Genomic DNA, 17,922 nt, shown 5'->3' with positions numbered 1-17,922 from the left:
GATACAAGCTCACCTCACATTACAACGACTGTCGTCTGGAGTATAACCCAATATACCAAACACGAGATACAAGCTCACCTCACATTACAACGACTGTCGTCTGGAGTATAACCCAATATACCAAACACGAGATACAAGCTCACCTCACATTACAACGACTGTCGTCTGGAGTATAACCCAATATACCAAACACGAGATACAAGCTCACCTCACATTACAACGACTGTCGTCTGGAGTATAACCCAATATACCAAACACGAGATACAAGCTCACCTCACATTACAACGACTGTCGTCTGGAGTATAACCCAATATACCAAACACGAGATACAAGCTCACCTCACATTACAACGACTGTCGTCTGGAGTATAACCCAATATACCAAACACGAGATACAAGCTCACCTCACATTACAACGACTGTCGTCTGGAGTATAACCCAATATACCAAACACGAGATACAAGCTCACCTCACATTACAACGACTGTCGTCTGGAGTATAACCCAATATACCAAACACGAGATACAAGCTCACCTCACATTACAACGACTGTCGTCTGGAGTATAACCCAATATACCAAACACGAGATACAAGCTCACCTCACATTACAACGACTGTCGTCTGGAGTATAACCCAATATACCAAACACGAGATACAAGCTCACCTCACATTACAACGACTGTTGTCTGGAGTATAACCCAATATACCAAACACGAGATACAAGCTCACCTCACATTACAACAACTGTTGTCTAAAGTTCAACCCAGTATGTTGCAGTAAGTTTACTCGTTCAGGCATCATAGACTTGCGTTATTTGCACCACTGCAATATTCCATGACAAAATCGAAGCCTATGCACGTGCCACCTTATCAACAAAACAAATTGAATACGTTGCAAAAATGTGATGGCACGTCTATCGAACGTTGAGGTAAATACACTACGCATAATATGACAAAGTAACACATTTATGTAAAGGTAAATACAGGTAACCACGAGTATATATCAAAGATACATCCATACATTACGTCTAGGAAAATACATTACTTGAACATTGTATAACTTCTCAATAACGTTTAGTAGAATTCTGTACACTTCCAGTACGAAACAAAGTTTAACAACAATTGTTCACGGCAATACACTATTAAGCATAAGTTTAGGGGAATACACCGGGAATAAATTACCAGTATACAGCATAGTTAAGTATTAACGTTAAGATGAATACGCTATAAGTACACGTTCAGGCGTTCAGGCATCATAGACTTGCGTTATTTGCACCACTGCAATATTCCATGACAAAATCGAAGCCTATGCACGTGCCACCTTATCAACAAAACAAATGGACCAGTTTGATCATGTAATGTACATAAAGAGGATCGCGCGGCATCGTAACGGTACCATTGCTTCGTTTCGTTTTGTATCGTTTCTCTGTAACATTCAATTGACCAGGTATCAAATTATTGATTGATTTGTGTTCATTCCAGGCCAAACAGATAGCTAGCCGCGTGCCTCAATTTTGTCCTCGGATATTCCCGGGGTGCAGAAAGGGTAAGTGAACGTAACGCCTTGAGAATGGAGATTAGGGGAATACCTTATCTTTCATCTTAACCACTGATCATTAATAGTTATGATTAACACTTAATTGAAAGGCAGCAAATATCCTAAGAAACCAGTTTTAAAAGGTTGTTTTTATCCTTGAATATTATAACACATGCAATTTACCTACTTATACATAAAACCATGATTCATCACTTTTTTACTAACACCTTTGGATAAGATTTCATTTAATTATATATTGTGCTTCTTTAAGTCGTTTTTTGATCAATATAGTAAAGAAAACTGGTTGATCAAACAAATATACAGAAAAATGCAACCTTTACAAGAGAAACAAAACACATTATATTCAAAATTAGGACACCAATATTGAAAAAAATACTACATGGAATTTAAATTCACAATCAATAGCAACGCTATAATTACATGGAGACGACGAAGGATAATGATGCTCTAGTAAAACATAAGTCAAGTTGACTATATAGACTAGTGATTCAATGAGACAGAGTGTAACGCTCGTACCTGGTCCTTATGAAGGAGAATTCTGTCATTCATAATGCTCCAGGCCACGTCACAAGATGGATACATAGGTCCTAGCTTGCCGTGATACTGGAAAAACTTCTGGAGGTATTGGGGAAATATCTTCCGAAGATTCACAGAATCTAAAATATGAAGAATACAATGTACAAGTTAGATTTAAATAGTGAACAAAAAGTCTTGGGTTTAAACATATATATACAAGGTATATCTGTAATTAAAAATTGCTAGATGGTGTTATAAAAGTAGCTAAATGGAGATCACTGGTCTCATGAAATAACGAGATATATATAGCACTTGTTTCAGGGAATACTCAGAAATATAGCACTTGTCTCAGGGAATACTCAGAAATATAGCACTTGTCTCAGGGAGTACTCAGAAATATAGACTTGTCTCAGAGAATATACTCAGAAATATAGTTATTCCAGGAAACAAACAGAAAGCCATTATCACTAGTGTCAAGTGTTACCGGTCACATTATTAGTGGGAAAATCGGTTAATTTAAAACATCTCTTCAGTAGAGTACATTTTGATGTGTAAACAACTTAAATGGTATCTTACAGTACGGGCAAAATTATCAATAACGAGGAAAGAGGTGACTTGGATGGGCGAAAAAATGGCCGGCTAAAATCTAAAATTTCAAAACACAATATATTTTATAACGTGGTAAATTGGAATAAGAATGTAACAGAAACAAAATTCTTCAATGATGAACAAAAACAATTTATAATGTTAAAATAAGGAAATATAATATTAAAAGATAAAAGAAAAATAACTAAAATAATCACTTAAGTTATTAAAACTAAGAAAACAGTTTAATCAGAATTATGTCCCTTTAACCCTCCACAGATCAGTGTACGATATTGTCAGTGATGATTAACAAATACATGTGTATTGTGTGTTTTTTGTTGTATTCAGAAAGAGATGGGATATTAGTGTATATACATGTACTTATACTATAATGGCATGTAGGTACGTAACAATCATGATACATGAAGAAAGATCAGATCGTCCTTTAAATAAACATTTTTTTATTTATTCCTTTCCAAAAATGATATTTAATATTTACCAGCTCGTCCATCATCTTTGACAATACTTTTGAAAGTCGGAAAAAGATCCGAGTTTGTACTTGTCTGAAAATACAAGAAGTAGAGTTAGCGCATTGTCTTAAAAGAAACAAAAAATCATTTATATCATATTTGATTTAATATCTTTGCAGAATCCTATCACTACTACATAAATATATGTATATAGATGTTTGAATTATAGATGGTGAAAGACGACTCTTATTCACGCATGTCACATGTATAATAAAGTTCTTTTACGGTTCGGGCAGAAGATGCCAGATTGAAACAACTGATTGAGTCATGAGAAGATGCCAGATTGGAAAAACTGATTGGGATGAGGAGAAGATGCCAGATTGGACGAACTGATTGGATCGAGTAGAAGATGCCAGATTGAAACAACTGATTGGGACGGGGAGATGATGCCAGATTGGAACAACTGATTGGGTCATTTGAAGATGCCGGATTGGACAAACTGATTGGGATGAGAAGATGCCAGATTGGAACAACTGATTGGGTCGGGCAGAAGATGCCAGATTGGAACAACTGATTGGGACGGGGGGAAGGTGCCAAATTGGAACAACTGATTGGGTAAGGGAGAAGATGCCAGATTGGAACAACTGCTTGGGTCGGGGAGAAGATGACAGTTTGGAACACCCAATTGGATCGGTGGGAAGATGCCAGATTGGAACAACTGATAGGGTCGGGGAGAAGATGCCAGATTGGAACAACTGATTGGGTCATGAGAAGAAGCCAGATTGGAACAACTGATTGGGACGGGGAGATGATGCCAGATTGGAAAAACTGATTGGTTCGGGCAGAAGATGCCAGATTGAAACAACTGATTGAGTCATGAGAAGATGCCAGATGAACAAACTGAATGGGATGCGGAGAAGATGCCAGATTGGAAAAACTGATTGGATCGGGTAGAAAATGCCAGATTGAAACAAGTGATTGAGTCATGAGAAGATGCCAGATTGGACAAACTGATTGGGTCGAGGAGAAGATGCCAGATTGGAACAAGTGATTGGGTCGGGGACAAGATGCCAGATTGGAACAACAGATTGGGTCGGGGAGAACATGCCAGATTGGAACAACTGATTGGGTGGGGCAGAAGATGCCAGATTGGAACAACTGATTGGGTCATGAGAAGAAGCCAGATTGGAACACCCGATTGGGTCGTTGGGAGATGCCAGATTGGAACAACTGATAGGGTCGGGGAGAAGATGCCAGACTGGAAAAACTGATTGGGATGGGGAGAAGATGCCAGATTGGAACAATTTATTGGGTCGGGGAGAAGATGCCAGACTGGAAAAACTGATTGGGATGGGGAGAAGATGCCAGATTGTAACAACTGATTGGGACGGGGGGAAGATGCCAGATTTGAACAACTGATTGGGTCAGGGAGAAGATGCCAGATTGGAACAACAGATTGGGTAGGGGAGAAGATGCCAGATTGGTACAACTGATTGGGTCGGGGAGAAGATGCCAGATTGGTACAACTGATTGGGACGGGGAGATGATGCCAGATTGGAAAAACTGATTAGGTCGGGGAGAAGAAGCTAGATTGAAACAAGTGATTGGGTCGGGGAGAAGATGCCAGATTGGAACAACTGATTGGGTCCGGGAGAAGATGCCAGATTGGAAAAAACTGATTGGAATGGGGAGAAGATGCCAGATTGGACACACTGATTGGGTCGGGGAAAAGATGCCAGATTGGACAAACTGATTGGGTTGGGTAGAAGATGCCAGATTGGAACAACTGATTGGGACGGGGGGAAGATGCCAGATTGGAACAACTGATTGGGTCGGGGAAAAGATGCCAGACCGGAAAAACTGATTGGGATGGGGAGAAGATGCAAGATTGGAACAACTGATTGGGTCATGAGAAGAAGCCAGATTGGAACACCCGATTGGGTCGTTGGGAGATGCCAGATTGGAACAACTGATTGGGTCGGTGAGATGATGCCAGATTGGAACAACTGATTACAGTGTAGGTCGGGGAGAAGAAGCCAGATTGAAACAAGTGATTGGGTCGGGGAGAAGATGCCAGATTGGAACAACTGATTGGGTCCGGGAGAAGATGCCAGATTGGAAAAACTGATTGGGATGGGGAGAAGATTCCAGATTGGACAAACTGATTGGGTCGGGGAAAAGATGCCAGATTGGACAAACTGATTGGAATGGGTAGAAGATGCCAGATTGGAACAACCGATTGAAAAAGGGGGGAGATGCCAGATTGAAACAACTGATTGGGTCGGGGAGAAGATGCCAGACCGGAAAAACTGATTGGGATGGGGAGAAGATGCAAGATTGGAAAAACTGATTGGGTCGGGGAGAAGATGCCAGATTGGAACAACTGATTGGGTCGGGGAGAAGATTCCAGATTGGAACAACTGATCGGGTAGTAGAGAAGGAAACATTTCGATACTAGTTGCCCCAAACGACTTGCAGTGCGATTTAATTTCCCCCTTGAACATAGACATGTAGAATGTAGCAGAATGTCGTGATCGTCATTAGAGAGTAAAACATTAATCACTACACGAGGTAATGAAACTGTACACGAGGTAACGAAACATCAATTCATTGCTATTTCTAAGTTTTTATTTCTTTTACATTTACTTTGTTTTAGTTAATACAAAATAGCATTAGGGCAACGGAGAAAAAAATAAATAGCAAATAACTATCTCAATGATTCGACATAATAACTCGAATTTTCGACTTGATAATTCGACTGTTCGAAATAAGACATGTAACGTATCTTGAACTGTCGAGATCATAAAAATGACTGTGAATAACATGCCGTTCAGCGGACTTTACTTTGAACAACAGGACCCCAGTGCCTCTATTGGTATTGTTTTTACATTTTTAAAGTGTCGCCAAATCCGATGTAACACAATAACAAGGAAACCTTCTAAACTCTTAGAAATGGATACTAAAACAAAGTTTGAGATAGTATTACAGATACTTAGGTTTCCGTATTTATCAAAAATCTATTTTTAACAAGAAAGTAAAAATGTTTCCCTTTGCCGAATAATTTGGAAATAACATGATATAATGATCAAAAGAAATAGTAAGATAAACCTATATATAATTACCATAGCGAAATACTATTACGAAACAATAACAGCGATGGCACGATGTAATAGCATCAGCACGATAGAATGGCCATGACATCAGAAAATAGCAGGAAAATTATAACAAATTGTGAAAATAGTATACAGTGCTGTTTTTACTTAATTTTACCTGAGTATCTTGGACCCAGAAAGAAAGGACGGCCAGTCCGTCGGCCTGACCAGTGGCCATTGTTACGTTTACGTACTTGGTGTTATAGCTGAGGATGTATATCTGGAATAGAACAAAAAGGAAGTTTATCTTCAGCCATGGTGGATATCATATTACGGACAGAAATAAAGAAACAAGTTCCTTATTAAATGTCGATGTTGTATGATATATCTTGTCTTATTAATTAGGAAATATTTAGAAATAAAAAAGAAAATATTTTAAACAAATTCAGTTGATAACAGGTTAGAATTACACAGTACTATTGTTGTAATTATTGTCAAATTAATGTAATAAAACTTATAGTATATTTATATTAATAAACTTTTATATAAAATTAAAGCCTTTTGCTGAGGTGGATACATAGTTTTATTAACCTGAAATACAGACCATGTATCGAGCGATATCAAAAGGCTTCAAAAGTTCTATTATAAATGATATTTTTATTGATATAAAAAATGTAACTATATAAACTGCAATAAAAGAATTATTGTTTAAATAACACTTATTATAACAGATGTACCAACAGTAATAACTGAAAATTCTAACAGGTGTACCTGCATCGCAAACTGTCGTTTATTGTACAGGTGTATAGTAGAGTTGTCCATAAGCATGGTGATTCGATCGGCCTTATATCTGTCCACAAAACCCCCTCCGCTCACGTACAGTTCCCCCTCCAGGTCCATGTTGACTAAGGGCAGATAATCATGTTTACACTAACTCTTTCCATTATTTGACTAGTAAAGAATACAACAGGTCGTGCTTATCAAATGAAGTAAAGTTCTTAGTGAAAAAAAGAAAAGAAATTGAAATCCAATATAGCATTATCTTTGCCTATCTGTGACACACATATCCGCGAAAATGCAGTAAAAATGTTGGGAAAAGATATGCTATACTTATTCTGTCGGGGGAAAATAGCTATAACTCATCGGTGTTCCAGTTTTAACAGGCAAACTGTAAAGCTGACAGAACAATGTGTTTCGGTAGCTGTTGCCCACCGGTTATATTAAAAAAAAAAAGTGGCGATGCATCATCAATGTATTCATGACATAAACGGTATAGACGTTAAGATATGTCTGGAGTATACGAACTGAACTAAACCAATTTATAGATAGTTGAACTAATAACGAAAAGAACATCTCCAGGATAATTGAAGTATAAAGATAACCAACAACAACAGATACTCGCGGCCTTACTGCTATCTGATGATTTTCGTAGAACGACTGAGGCGTTGTTGAATCCCTCTAATTTGAACGGTAGCGCAGCTTTGTACTTAAGTGACATCACTTCCGGAATGATGACGGGATAGTCCGTGCTACAAGTGCCATCACCTGTAATTAAAACGAAGAAAATATAGATATCATTCTATTTATTATCAGTACATGTATTCCATACGTATTTCTGTTATAAAATTATATAGATATATTTCTCTGTCAAATAAACATAGCCATGAGACATCGCAATTCTGAACGCACGAAACACTATTTTATCAATCGACCGTCAGATATTACATACTGATATTACGACCTGTACTCTCTTAAGAGAAAGATTCCTCAAAATAAAAACAAATTGTATGAATAAAGAGGTTTTTGTGGAGAGTAAACAAATCAACATGGTTTGCAATAAGTGGTCAGACAAGAATGGTCTTCAAAATAAACTAACAACTTTTGAAAAAGATATGAAAAATAAACCGTAAAACCATTAGATGTAGTGCATTTTTTCAATTACATGAAAAATAGGCACATTGGCTAAAATTTGGACAGGTGCATTGTATTTGACTGAATACCATTAAAAAAGGCACTGTTCGTTCCTTCACTACACTTTCTTCAATGAAAATCATTTTCTTTGTATCTGTTTTAGTTATCACAATTAATTGATTGAACTACACATATATATTAAATTCATGTACTAACAATGTTCACCTTTGATATAACGTGAAATCTAAAGTTGATGCATAGACGTCCCTAGATCGATCACTGGAATCGCCAAACGGACTTATATCATTTATAAGTTTGAAGTTATATTTTATTAAATAATTACAAATTATCACTGTTGTTAAGGATTGTTAACTGTGTGTTATGAAAGGTTTACTCTTATATTCTAAAATAAAGCATTTTAAAAAGTTGAATGGAAAATGGTAAAAACATTATATGGTACCAGAGAGTGGTACATGTATATATGCCTACTACAGTCTTACCCCCATACATCCGGAGTACAGCAGTGACTGCATGGTACCAGAGAGTGATATATAGTCCCACTACAGTCGTACCCCCATACATCCGGTAGTACAGCAGTGACGATATGGTCCCAGAGAGTGATATATAGTCCCACTACAGTCGTACCCCCATACATCCGGTAGTCCAGCAGTGACTGTATGGTACCCGAGAGTGATATATAGTCCGACTTCTAGTCGTTCCACCATACATCCGGTAGTACAGCAGTGACGATATGTTACCAGAGAGTGATATATAGTCCAACTACAGTCGTACCCCCATACATCCGGTAGTACAGCAGTGACGGTATGGTACCAGAGACGAGAGTGATATATAGTCCAACTACAGTCGTACCCCCATACATCCGGTAGTCCAGCAGTGACTGTATGGTACCCGAGAGTGATATATAGTCCGACTTCTAGTCGTTCCACCATACATCCGGTAGTACAGCAGTGACGATATGGTACCAGAAATTGATATATAGTCAGTGACGATATGGTACCAGAGAGTGATATATAGTCCTACTACAGGCATACCACCATACATCCGGTAGTACAGTAGTGATTGTATGGTATACATCCGGTAGTAAAGCAGTGACTGTATGGCACCAGAGAGTGATATATAGTCCGACTTCTAGTCGTACCACCATACATCCGGGAGTACAGCAGTGACTGTATGGCACCAGAGAAGAGAGTGATATATAGTCCAACTACAGTCATACCACCATACATCCGGTAGTACAGCAGTGACGATATGGTACCAGAGAGGGATATATGGTAGTAAAGCAGTGACTGTATGGTACCAGACAGTGATATATAGCCAACTACAGTCGTACCGCCATACATCCGGTAGTACAGCAGTGACGATATGGTACCAGAGAGTGATATATAGTCCTACTACAGGCATCCCACCATACATCCGGTAGTACAGTAGTGATTGTATGGTATACATCCGGTAGTAAAGCAGTGCCTGTATGGTACCAGAGAGTGATATATAGTCCGCCTTCTAGTCGTACCACCATACATCCGGTAGTACAGCAGTGACTGTATGGTACCAGACAGTGATATATAGTCCAACTACAGTCGTACCGCCATACATCCGGTAGTACAGCAGTGACGATATGGTACCAGAGAGTGATATATAGTCCCACTACAGTCGTACCACCATACATCCGGTAGTACAGCAGCGATTATATGGTACAATAGAGTGATATATAGTCCTACTGCAGTCGTTCCCCCATACATCCGAGAGTGGTAAATAGTCCCACTACAGTCGTACCACCATACATCCGGTAGTACAGCAGTGACGATATGGTACCAGAGATTGATACAGAATGTAGTCCTACTGTAGTCGTACTCCTATACATCCGGTATTACAGCAGTGACGATATGGTACCAGAGATTGATATATAGTCCAACTACAGTCGTACCACCATACATCCGGTAGTACAGAAGTGACTGTATGAAACCAGAGAGTGATATATAGTCCTACTGCAGTCGTTCCCCCTACATCCGGTAGTACAGCAGTGACGGTATGGTCCCAGAGAAGAGAGTGATATATACTCCAACTACAGTCGTACCACCATACACCCGGTAGTACAGCAGTGACGATATGTTACCAGAGACGGTATGGTACCAGAGAAGAGAGTCATATATAGTCCAACTACAGTCGTACCCCCATACATCACCATACATCCGGTAGTACAGAAGTGACTGTATGAAACCAGAGAGTGATATATAGTCACACTACAGTCGTACTCCAATACACCAGGTAGTACAGCAGGGACGATATTGAACCAGAGAGTGATATATAGTCCGACTTATAGGCGTACCACCATACATACGGTAATACAGCAGTGACGGTATGGTACCAAAGAAGAGAGTGATATATAGTCCAATTACAGTCGTACCACCATACATCCGGTAGTACAGAAGTGACTGTATGGTACCAGACAGTGATATATAGTCCAACTACAGTCGCACCGCCATACATCCGGTAGTACAGCAGTGACGATATGGTACCAGAGAGTGATATATAGTCCACTACAGTCGTACCACCATACATCCGGTAGTCCAGAAGTGACTGTATGGTACCAGACAGTGATATATAGTCCAACTACAGTCGCACCGCTATACATCCGGTAGTACAGCAGTGACGATATGGTACCAGAAATTGATATATAGTCCCACTACGGTAGTACAGCAGTGACGATATGGTACCAGAGATTGATATATAGTCCACTACAGTCGTACCACCATACATCCAGTAGTACAGAAGTGACTGTATGATACCAGAGAGTGATATATAGTCCTACTGCAGTCGTACCACCATACATCCGGTAGTACAGCTGTGACGATATGGTCCCAGACAGTGATATATAGCTCCACAATAGTCATACCACCAAGTACAGCAGTGACTGTATGGTACCAGAGAGTGGTATATAGTCCTACTACAGTCGTTCCCCCATACATCCGGTAGTACAGCAGCGATTATATGGTACAATAGAGGGATATATAGTCCTACTGCAGTCGTACCCCCATACCTCCGGTAGTACAGCAGCGATTATATGGTACAATAGAGTGATATATAGTCCTACTGTAGTCGTACCACCATACATCCGGTAGTACAGCTGTGACGATATGGTACCAGACAGTGATATATAGCTCCACAATAGTCATACCACCATACATCCGGTAGTACAGCAGTGACGATATGGTACCAGAGAGTGATATATAGTCCTACTACAGGCATACCACCATACATCCGGTAGTACAGTAGTGATTGTATGGTACCAGAGAGTGGTATATAGGCCTACTACAGTCGTACCACCATACATCCGGTAGTACAGCAGTGACGCTATGGAACAAGAGAGTGGTATATAGTTCCACTACAGTCGTACCCCCATACATCCGGTAGTCAGCAGTGACGATATGGTACCAGAGAGGGATATATAGTCCCACTAAAGTCGTACCAGTATGCATCCGGTAGTACAGCAGTGACGATATGGTACCAGAGAGGGATATATAGTCCCTCTAAAGTCGTACCACCATACGTCCGGTAGTACAGCAGTGACGATATGGTACCAGCGAGTGATATATAGTCCAACTACAGTCGTACATCCATACATCCGTAGTACAGCAGTGACTTTATCGTACCAGAGAGTGATATATAGTCCCACTTCATTCGTACCCCCATATATCCGGTAATAAAGCAGTTACTGTATTGTACCAGAGAGTGATATATAGTCCTACTACAGTCGTACCATTATTTATACATCTGGTAGAACAGCAGTGACTGTATGGTACCAGAGAGTGGTATATAGTCCCACTACAGTCGTACCACCATACATCCGGAAGTACAGCAGTGACGATATGGTACCAGAGAGTGGTATATAGTCCTACTACAGTCGTACCCCCATACATCCGGTAGTACAGCAAGGAAGATATGGTACCAGACAGTGATGTATAGTCCCACTACAGGCGTACCACCATACATCTGGTAGTACAGCAGCGATTATATGGTACCAGAGAGTGATATATAGTCGATATGTTACCAGAGAGGGATATATAGTCCCACTACAGTCGTAACCTCATACAACGATATGGTACCAGAAATTGATATATAGTCCCACTATAATCGTACCCCCATTCATCCGGTAGTACAGGAGAGTGATATATAGTCGATATGTTACCAGAGAGTGAGATATAGTCCTACTACAGGCGTACCACCATACACCTGGTAGTACAGCAGCGATTATCAGAAGTGACGATATGGTACCAGAAATTGAGTAGTACAGCAGTGACGGTATGGTACTAGAGAGTGGTATATAGTGCTACTACAGTCGTACCACCATACATCCGGTAGTACAGCAGTGACGATATGTTACCAGAGAGTGATATATAGTCCTACTACAGTCGTACCCCCATACATCCGGTAGTCAGCAGTGACGATATGGTACCAGAGAGTGATGTATAGTCTAACTACAGTCGTACCACCATACATCCGGTAGTTCAGCAGTGACGATAAGGTACCAGAGAGGGATGTATAGTCCCTCTAGAGTCGTACCACCATACATCCGGTAGTACAGCAGTGACGATATGGTACCAGCATACATCCGGTAGTACAGCAGCGATTATATGGTACCAGAGAGTGATATATAGTCCCACTACAGTCGTACCCCCATACATACGGTAGTACAGAAGTGACTGTATGATACCAGAGAGTGATATATAGTCCTACTGCAGTCGTACTCCCATACATCCGGTAGTACATCAGTGACGGTATGGTACTAGAGAGTGGTATATAGTCCGACTACAGTCATACCCCCATACATCCGGTAGTACAGCAGTGACGGGATGGTACCAGAGAGTGGTATAAAGTCCCACTACAGTCGTACCCCCATACATCCGGTAGTACAGAAGTGACTGTATGATACCAGAGAGTGGTATATAGTCCTTCTACAGTCGTACCCCGATACATCCGGTAGTACAGCAGTGACGGTATGGTACCAGAGAGTGGTATATAGTCCTACTACAGTCGTTCCCCCATACATCCGGTAGTACAGCAGTGACGATATGGAACCAGAAATTGATATATAGTCCCACTATAGTCGTACCACCATACATCCGGTAGTACAGCAGTGCCGATATGGTACCAGAGAGTGATATATAGTCACACTACAGTCGTACTCCAATACACCAGGTAGTACAGCAGGGACGATATTGAACCAGAGAGTGATATATAGTCCTACTACAGTCATACCACCATACATCCGGTAGTCAGCAGTGACGGTATGGTACATCTGTACCAGAGAGTGGTGTATAGTCTAACTACAGTCGTACCACCATACATCCGGTAGTCAGCAGTGACGATATGGTACCAGAGAGGGATATATAGTCCCTCTAAAGTCGTACCACCATACGTCCGGTAGTACAGCAGTGACGGTAGGGTACCAGAGAGTGGTATATAGTCCTACTACAGTCATCCCACCATACATCCGGTAGCACAGGCGTGACGGTATGGTACCAGACAGTGATATATGGCCCCACTACAGTCGTACCACCGTACATCCGGTAGTACAGCAGTGACGGTAGGGTACCAGAGAGTGGTATATCGTCCGACTACAGTCGTACCCCTATACATTCGGTACTACAGCAGCGACGGTATGATACCAGAGAGTGATATATAGTCCCACTACATCCGGAAGGACAGCAGTGACGATATGGTACCCGAGAGTGATATATAGTCCTACTGCAGTCGTACCCCAATACATCCGGTAGTACAGCAGTGACGGCATGATACCAGAGAGTGGTATATAGTCCTACTACGGGCGTTCCCCCATACATCCGGTAGTTCAGCAGTGACGGTATGGTAACAGAGAGTGGTGTATAGTCTACCTACATTCGTACAGTACAGCAGCGATTATATGGTACCAGACAGTGATGTATAGTCACACTACAGGCGTACCACCATACATCTTGTAGTACGGCAGCGATTATATGGATATAGTCCAACTACAGTCGTACCACCATACATCATATAGTCCCACTACAGTCGTAACCTCATACATTCGGTAGTAAAGCAGTGACGGTATGGTACCAGAGAGTGATATATAGTCCCACTACAGTCGTAACCTCATACATTCGGTAGTACAGCAGTGACGGTATGATACCAGAGAGTGGTATATCGTCCGACTACAGTCGTACCACCATACATCCGGTAGTACAGCAGTGACGCTATGGAACCAGAGAGTGGTATATAGTTCCACTACAGTCGTACCCCCATACATCCGGTAGTCAGCAGTGACGATATGGTACCAGAGAGGGATATATAGTCCCACTAAAGTCGTACCACTATACATCCGGTAGTACAGCAGCGATTATATGGTACCAGACAGTGATATATAGTCCTACTACAGTCGTACCCTCATTCATCCGGTAGTACAGCAGTAACGGTATGTTACCAGAGAGTGATATATAGTCCTACTACAGTCGTACCATCATACGTCCGGTAGTACAGCAGTGACGATATGGTACCAGCGAGTGATATATAGTCCAACTACAGTCGTACATCCATACATCCGTAGTACAGCAGTGACTTTATCGTACCAGAGAGTGATATATAGTCCCACTTCATTCGTACCCCCATATATCCGGTAATAAAGCAGTTACTGTATTGTACCAGAGAGTGATATATAGTCCTACTACAGTCGTACCATTATTTATACATCTGGTAGAACAGCAGTGACTGTATGGTACCAGAGAGTGGTATATAGTCCTACTACAGTCGTACCCCCATACATCCGGTAGTACAGCAAGGAAGATATGGTACCAGACAGTGATATATAGTCCCACTACAGGCGTACCACCATACATCTGGTAGTACAGCAGTAACGGTATGGTACCAGAGAGTGGTATATAGTCCCACTACAGGCGTACCACCATACGTCCGGTAGTACAGCAGCGATTATATGGTACCAGAGAGTGATATATAGTCCTACTGCAGTCGTACCCCCATACATCCGGTAGTACAGCAAGGAAGATATGGTACCAGACAGTGATATATAATCCCACTACAGGCGTACCACCATACATCTGGGAGTACAGCAGTAACGGTATGGTACCAGAGAGAGGTATATAGTCCCACTACAGGCGTACCTCCATACGTCCGGTAGTACAGCAGCGATTATATGGTTCCAGAGAGTGATATATAGTCCTACTGCAGTCGTTCCCCCATACCTCCGGTAGTACAGCAGTGACGATATGGCACCAGAAATTGATATATAGTCCCACTACAGTCATACCACCATACATCCGGTAGTACAGCAGTGACGGTATGGTACTAAAGAGTGGTATATAGTCCGACTACAGTCATACCACCATACATCCGGTAGTTCAGCAGTGACAATAAGGTACCAGAGAGGGATGTATAGTCCCTCTAGAGTCGTACCACCATACATCCGGTAGTACAGCAGCGATTGTATGGTACCAGAGAGTGATATATAGTCCTACTGCAGTCGTACTCCCATACATCCGGTAGTACAGCAGTGACGGTATGGTACTAGAGAGTGTTATATAGTCCGACTACAGTCATACCACCATACATTCGGTAGTACAGCAGTGACGGTATGATACCAGAGAGTGGTATATCGTCCGACTACAGTCGTACCCCGATACATCCGGTAGTACAGCAGTGACGGTATGGTACCAGAGAGTGGTATAAAGTCCCACTACAGTCGTACCCCCATATATCCGGTAGTACAGAAGTGACTGTATGATACCAGAGCGTGGTATATAGTCCTTCTACAGTCGTACCCCGATACATCCGGTAGTACAGCAGTGACGGTATGGTACTAGAGAGTGTTATATAGTCCGACTACAGTCATACCACCATACATTCGGTAGTACAGCAGTGACGGTATGATACCAGAGAGTGGTATATACATCCGGTAGTACAGCAGTGACGATATGGTACCAGAGAGTGATATATAGTCACACTACAGTCGTCCTCCAATACACCAGGTAGTACAGCAGGGACGATATTGAACCAGAGAGGGATATATAGTCCTACTACAGTCATACCACCATACATCCGGTAGTCAGCAGTGACGGTATGGTACCAGAGAGTGGTGTATAGTCTAACTACAGTCGTACCACCATTAGCAGTGACGATATGGTACCAGAGAGGGATATATAGTCCTACTACAGTCATACCCCCATCCATCCGGTAGTCAGCAGTGACGGTATGGTACCAGAGAGTGATTTATAGTCCCACTACAGTCGTAACCTCATACATTCGTTAGTACAGCAGTGACGGTATGATACCAGAGAGTGGTATTTAGTCCTTCTACATTCGTACCCCGATACATCCGGTAGTACAGCAGTGACGGGATGGCACCAGAGAGTGATATATAGTCCCACTACAGTCGTAACAACATACATTCGGTAGTACAGCAGTGACGGTATGATACCAGAGGTACAGCAGTGACGATATGGTACCAGAGAGTGATATATAGTCCTACTACAGTCATACCCCCATCCATCCGGTAGTCAGCAGTGACGGTATGGTACAAGAGAGTGGTGTATAGTCTAACTACAGTCGTACCACCATTCATCCGGTTGTTCATCAGTTACGATAAGGTACCAGAGAGGGATGTATAGTCCCCCTAGAGTCGTACCACCATACATCCGGTCGTACAGCAGTGACGGTATGGTACCAGAGAGGGGTATATAGTCCGACTACAGTTCATACATCCGGTAGTACAGCAGTGACGGTACGGTGCCAGGTACTACAGTCGTACCACCATACATCCGGTAGTGCAGCAGTGACGGTATGGTACCAGAGAGTGATATATAGTCCCACTCTAGTCGTAACCACATACATTCGGTAGTACAGCAGTGACGGTATGATACCAGAGAGTGGTATATCGTCCGACTACAGTCGTACCACCATACATCCGGTAGTACAGCAGTGACTGTATGGTACCAGAGAGTGATACATAGTCCCACTACTGTCGTACCACCATACATCCGGTAGTACAGCAGTGACGGTATGGTACCAGAGAGTGATATATAGCCCCACTACAGTCATACCCCCATACATCCGGTAGTTCAGCAGTGACGGTATGGTACCAGGGAGTGATATACAGCCCCACTACAGTCGTACCACCATACATCCGGTAGTGCAGCAGTGACGGTATGGTACCAGAGAGTGATTTATAGTCCCACTACAGTCGTAACCTCATACATCCGGTAGTACAGCAGTGACTGTATGGTACCAGATAGTGATATATAGCCCCACTACAGCCGTTCCCCCATACATCCGGTAGTACAGCAGTGACGGTATGGTACCAGAGAGTGATATATAGCCCCACTACAGCCGTAGACACAAAACCATCTCAATTGTATTATTCGTAAACCTCTCTTAACCTCTGATTCCATGGGATGTACAAGACACACATCGTCAGTCAAGTATTCAGTATCAAATTCCACAAAAATATAAACCACAGGAACTACCTATGTTATATAGATACACGTCTGACCTTCGTAATGACTTTGGAGGGATGATGAAGCGTGTTTTTATTGATTGGTACAGTTGATGCACCGTGTAGTATTTAGTAAACGTTCAGGATGTTTTCCTTAAAAGCCTAATGTATTGATTACACCAAAGCCCTACTCCTGGCGGTGCCTTACGTGTTAAAAGTATCTGTCACACACAATTACCAATGTTGGCCACGGTAATTCTATATGCAGTATTTCAGCGATTATAAATTACAAT

At 41.7% G+C, this 17,922-nt stretch overlaps 1 protein-coding gene across 1 annotated transcript in view; it reads right to left on the bottom strand.

The window, feature by feature from the left end:
* Positions 1 to 17,922, bottom strand: part of LOC110463120 (carbonic anhydrase 4-like) — a 32,734-nt gene that overhangs the window by 4,871 nt on the left and 9,941 nt on the right. The window contains exons 2-6 of the mRNA XM_021517481.1: positions 7,630 to 7,764; positions 6,991 to 7,124; positions 6,398 to 6,499; positions 3,157 to 3,220; positions 2,073 to 2,212 (exon numbers count right to left, since the gene is read on the bottom strand). Coding sequence (XP_021373156.1) covers positions 2,073 to 2,212; positions 3,157 to 3,220; positions 6,398 to 6,499; positions 6,991 to 7,124; positions 7,630 to 7,764 — 575 coding nt within the window. The remainder of the gene's footprint in view (positions 1 to 2,072; positions 2,213 to 3,156; positions 3,221 to 6,397; positions 6,500 to 6,990; positions 7,125 to 7,629; positions 7,765 to 17,922) is intronic.

This window comes from Mizuhopecten yessoensis, unplaced genomic scaffold (assembly GCF_002113885.1).
Source record: "Mizuhopecten yessoensis strain PY_sf001 unplaced genomic scaffold, ASM211388v2 scaffold10867, whole genome shotgun sequence".
Taxonomy (NCBI): domain Eukaryota; kingdom Metazoa; phylum Mollusca; class Bivalvia; order Pectinida; family Pectinidae; genus Mizuhopecten; species Mizuhopecten yessoensis.
This window is presented reverse-complemented; position numbering and strand designations above follow the sequence as displayed.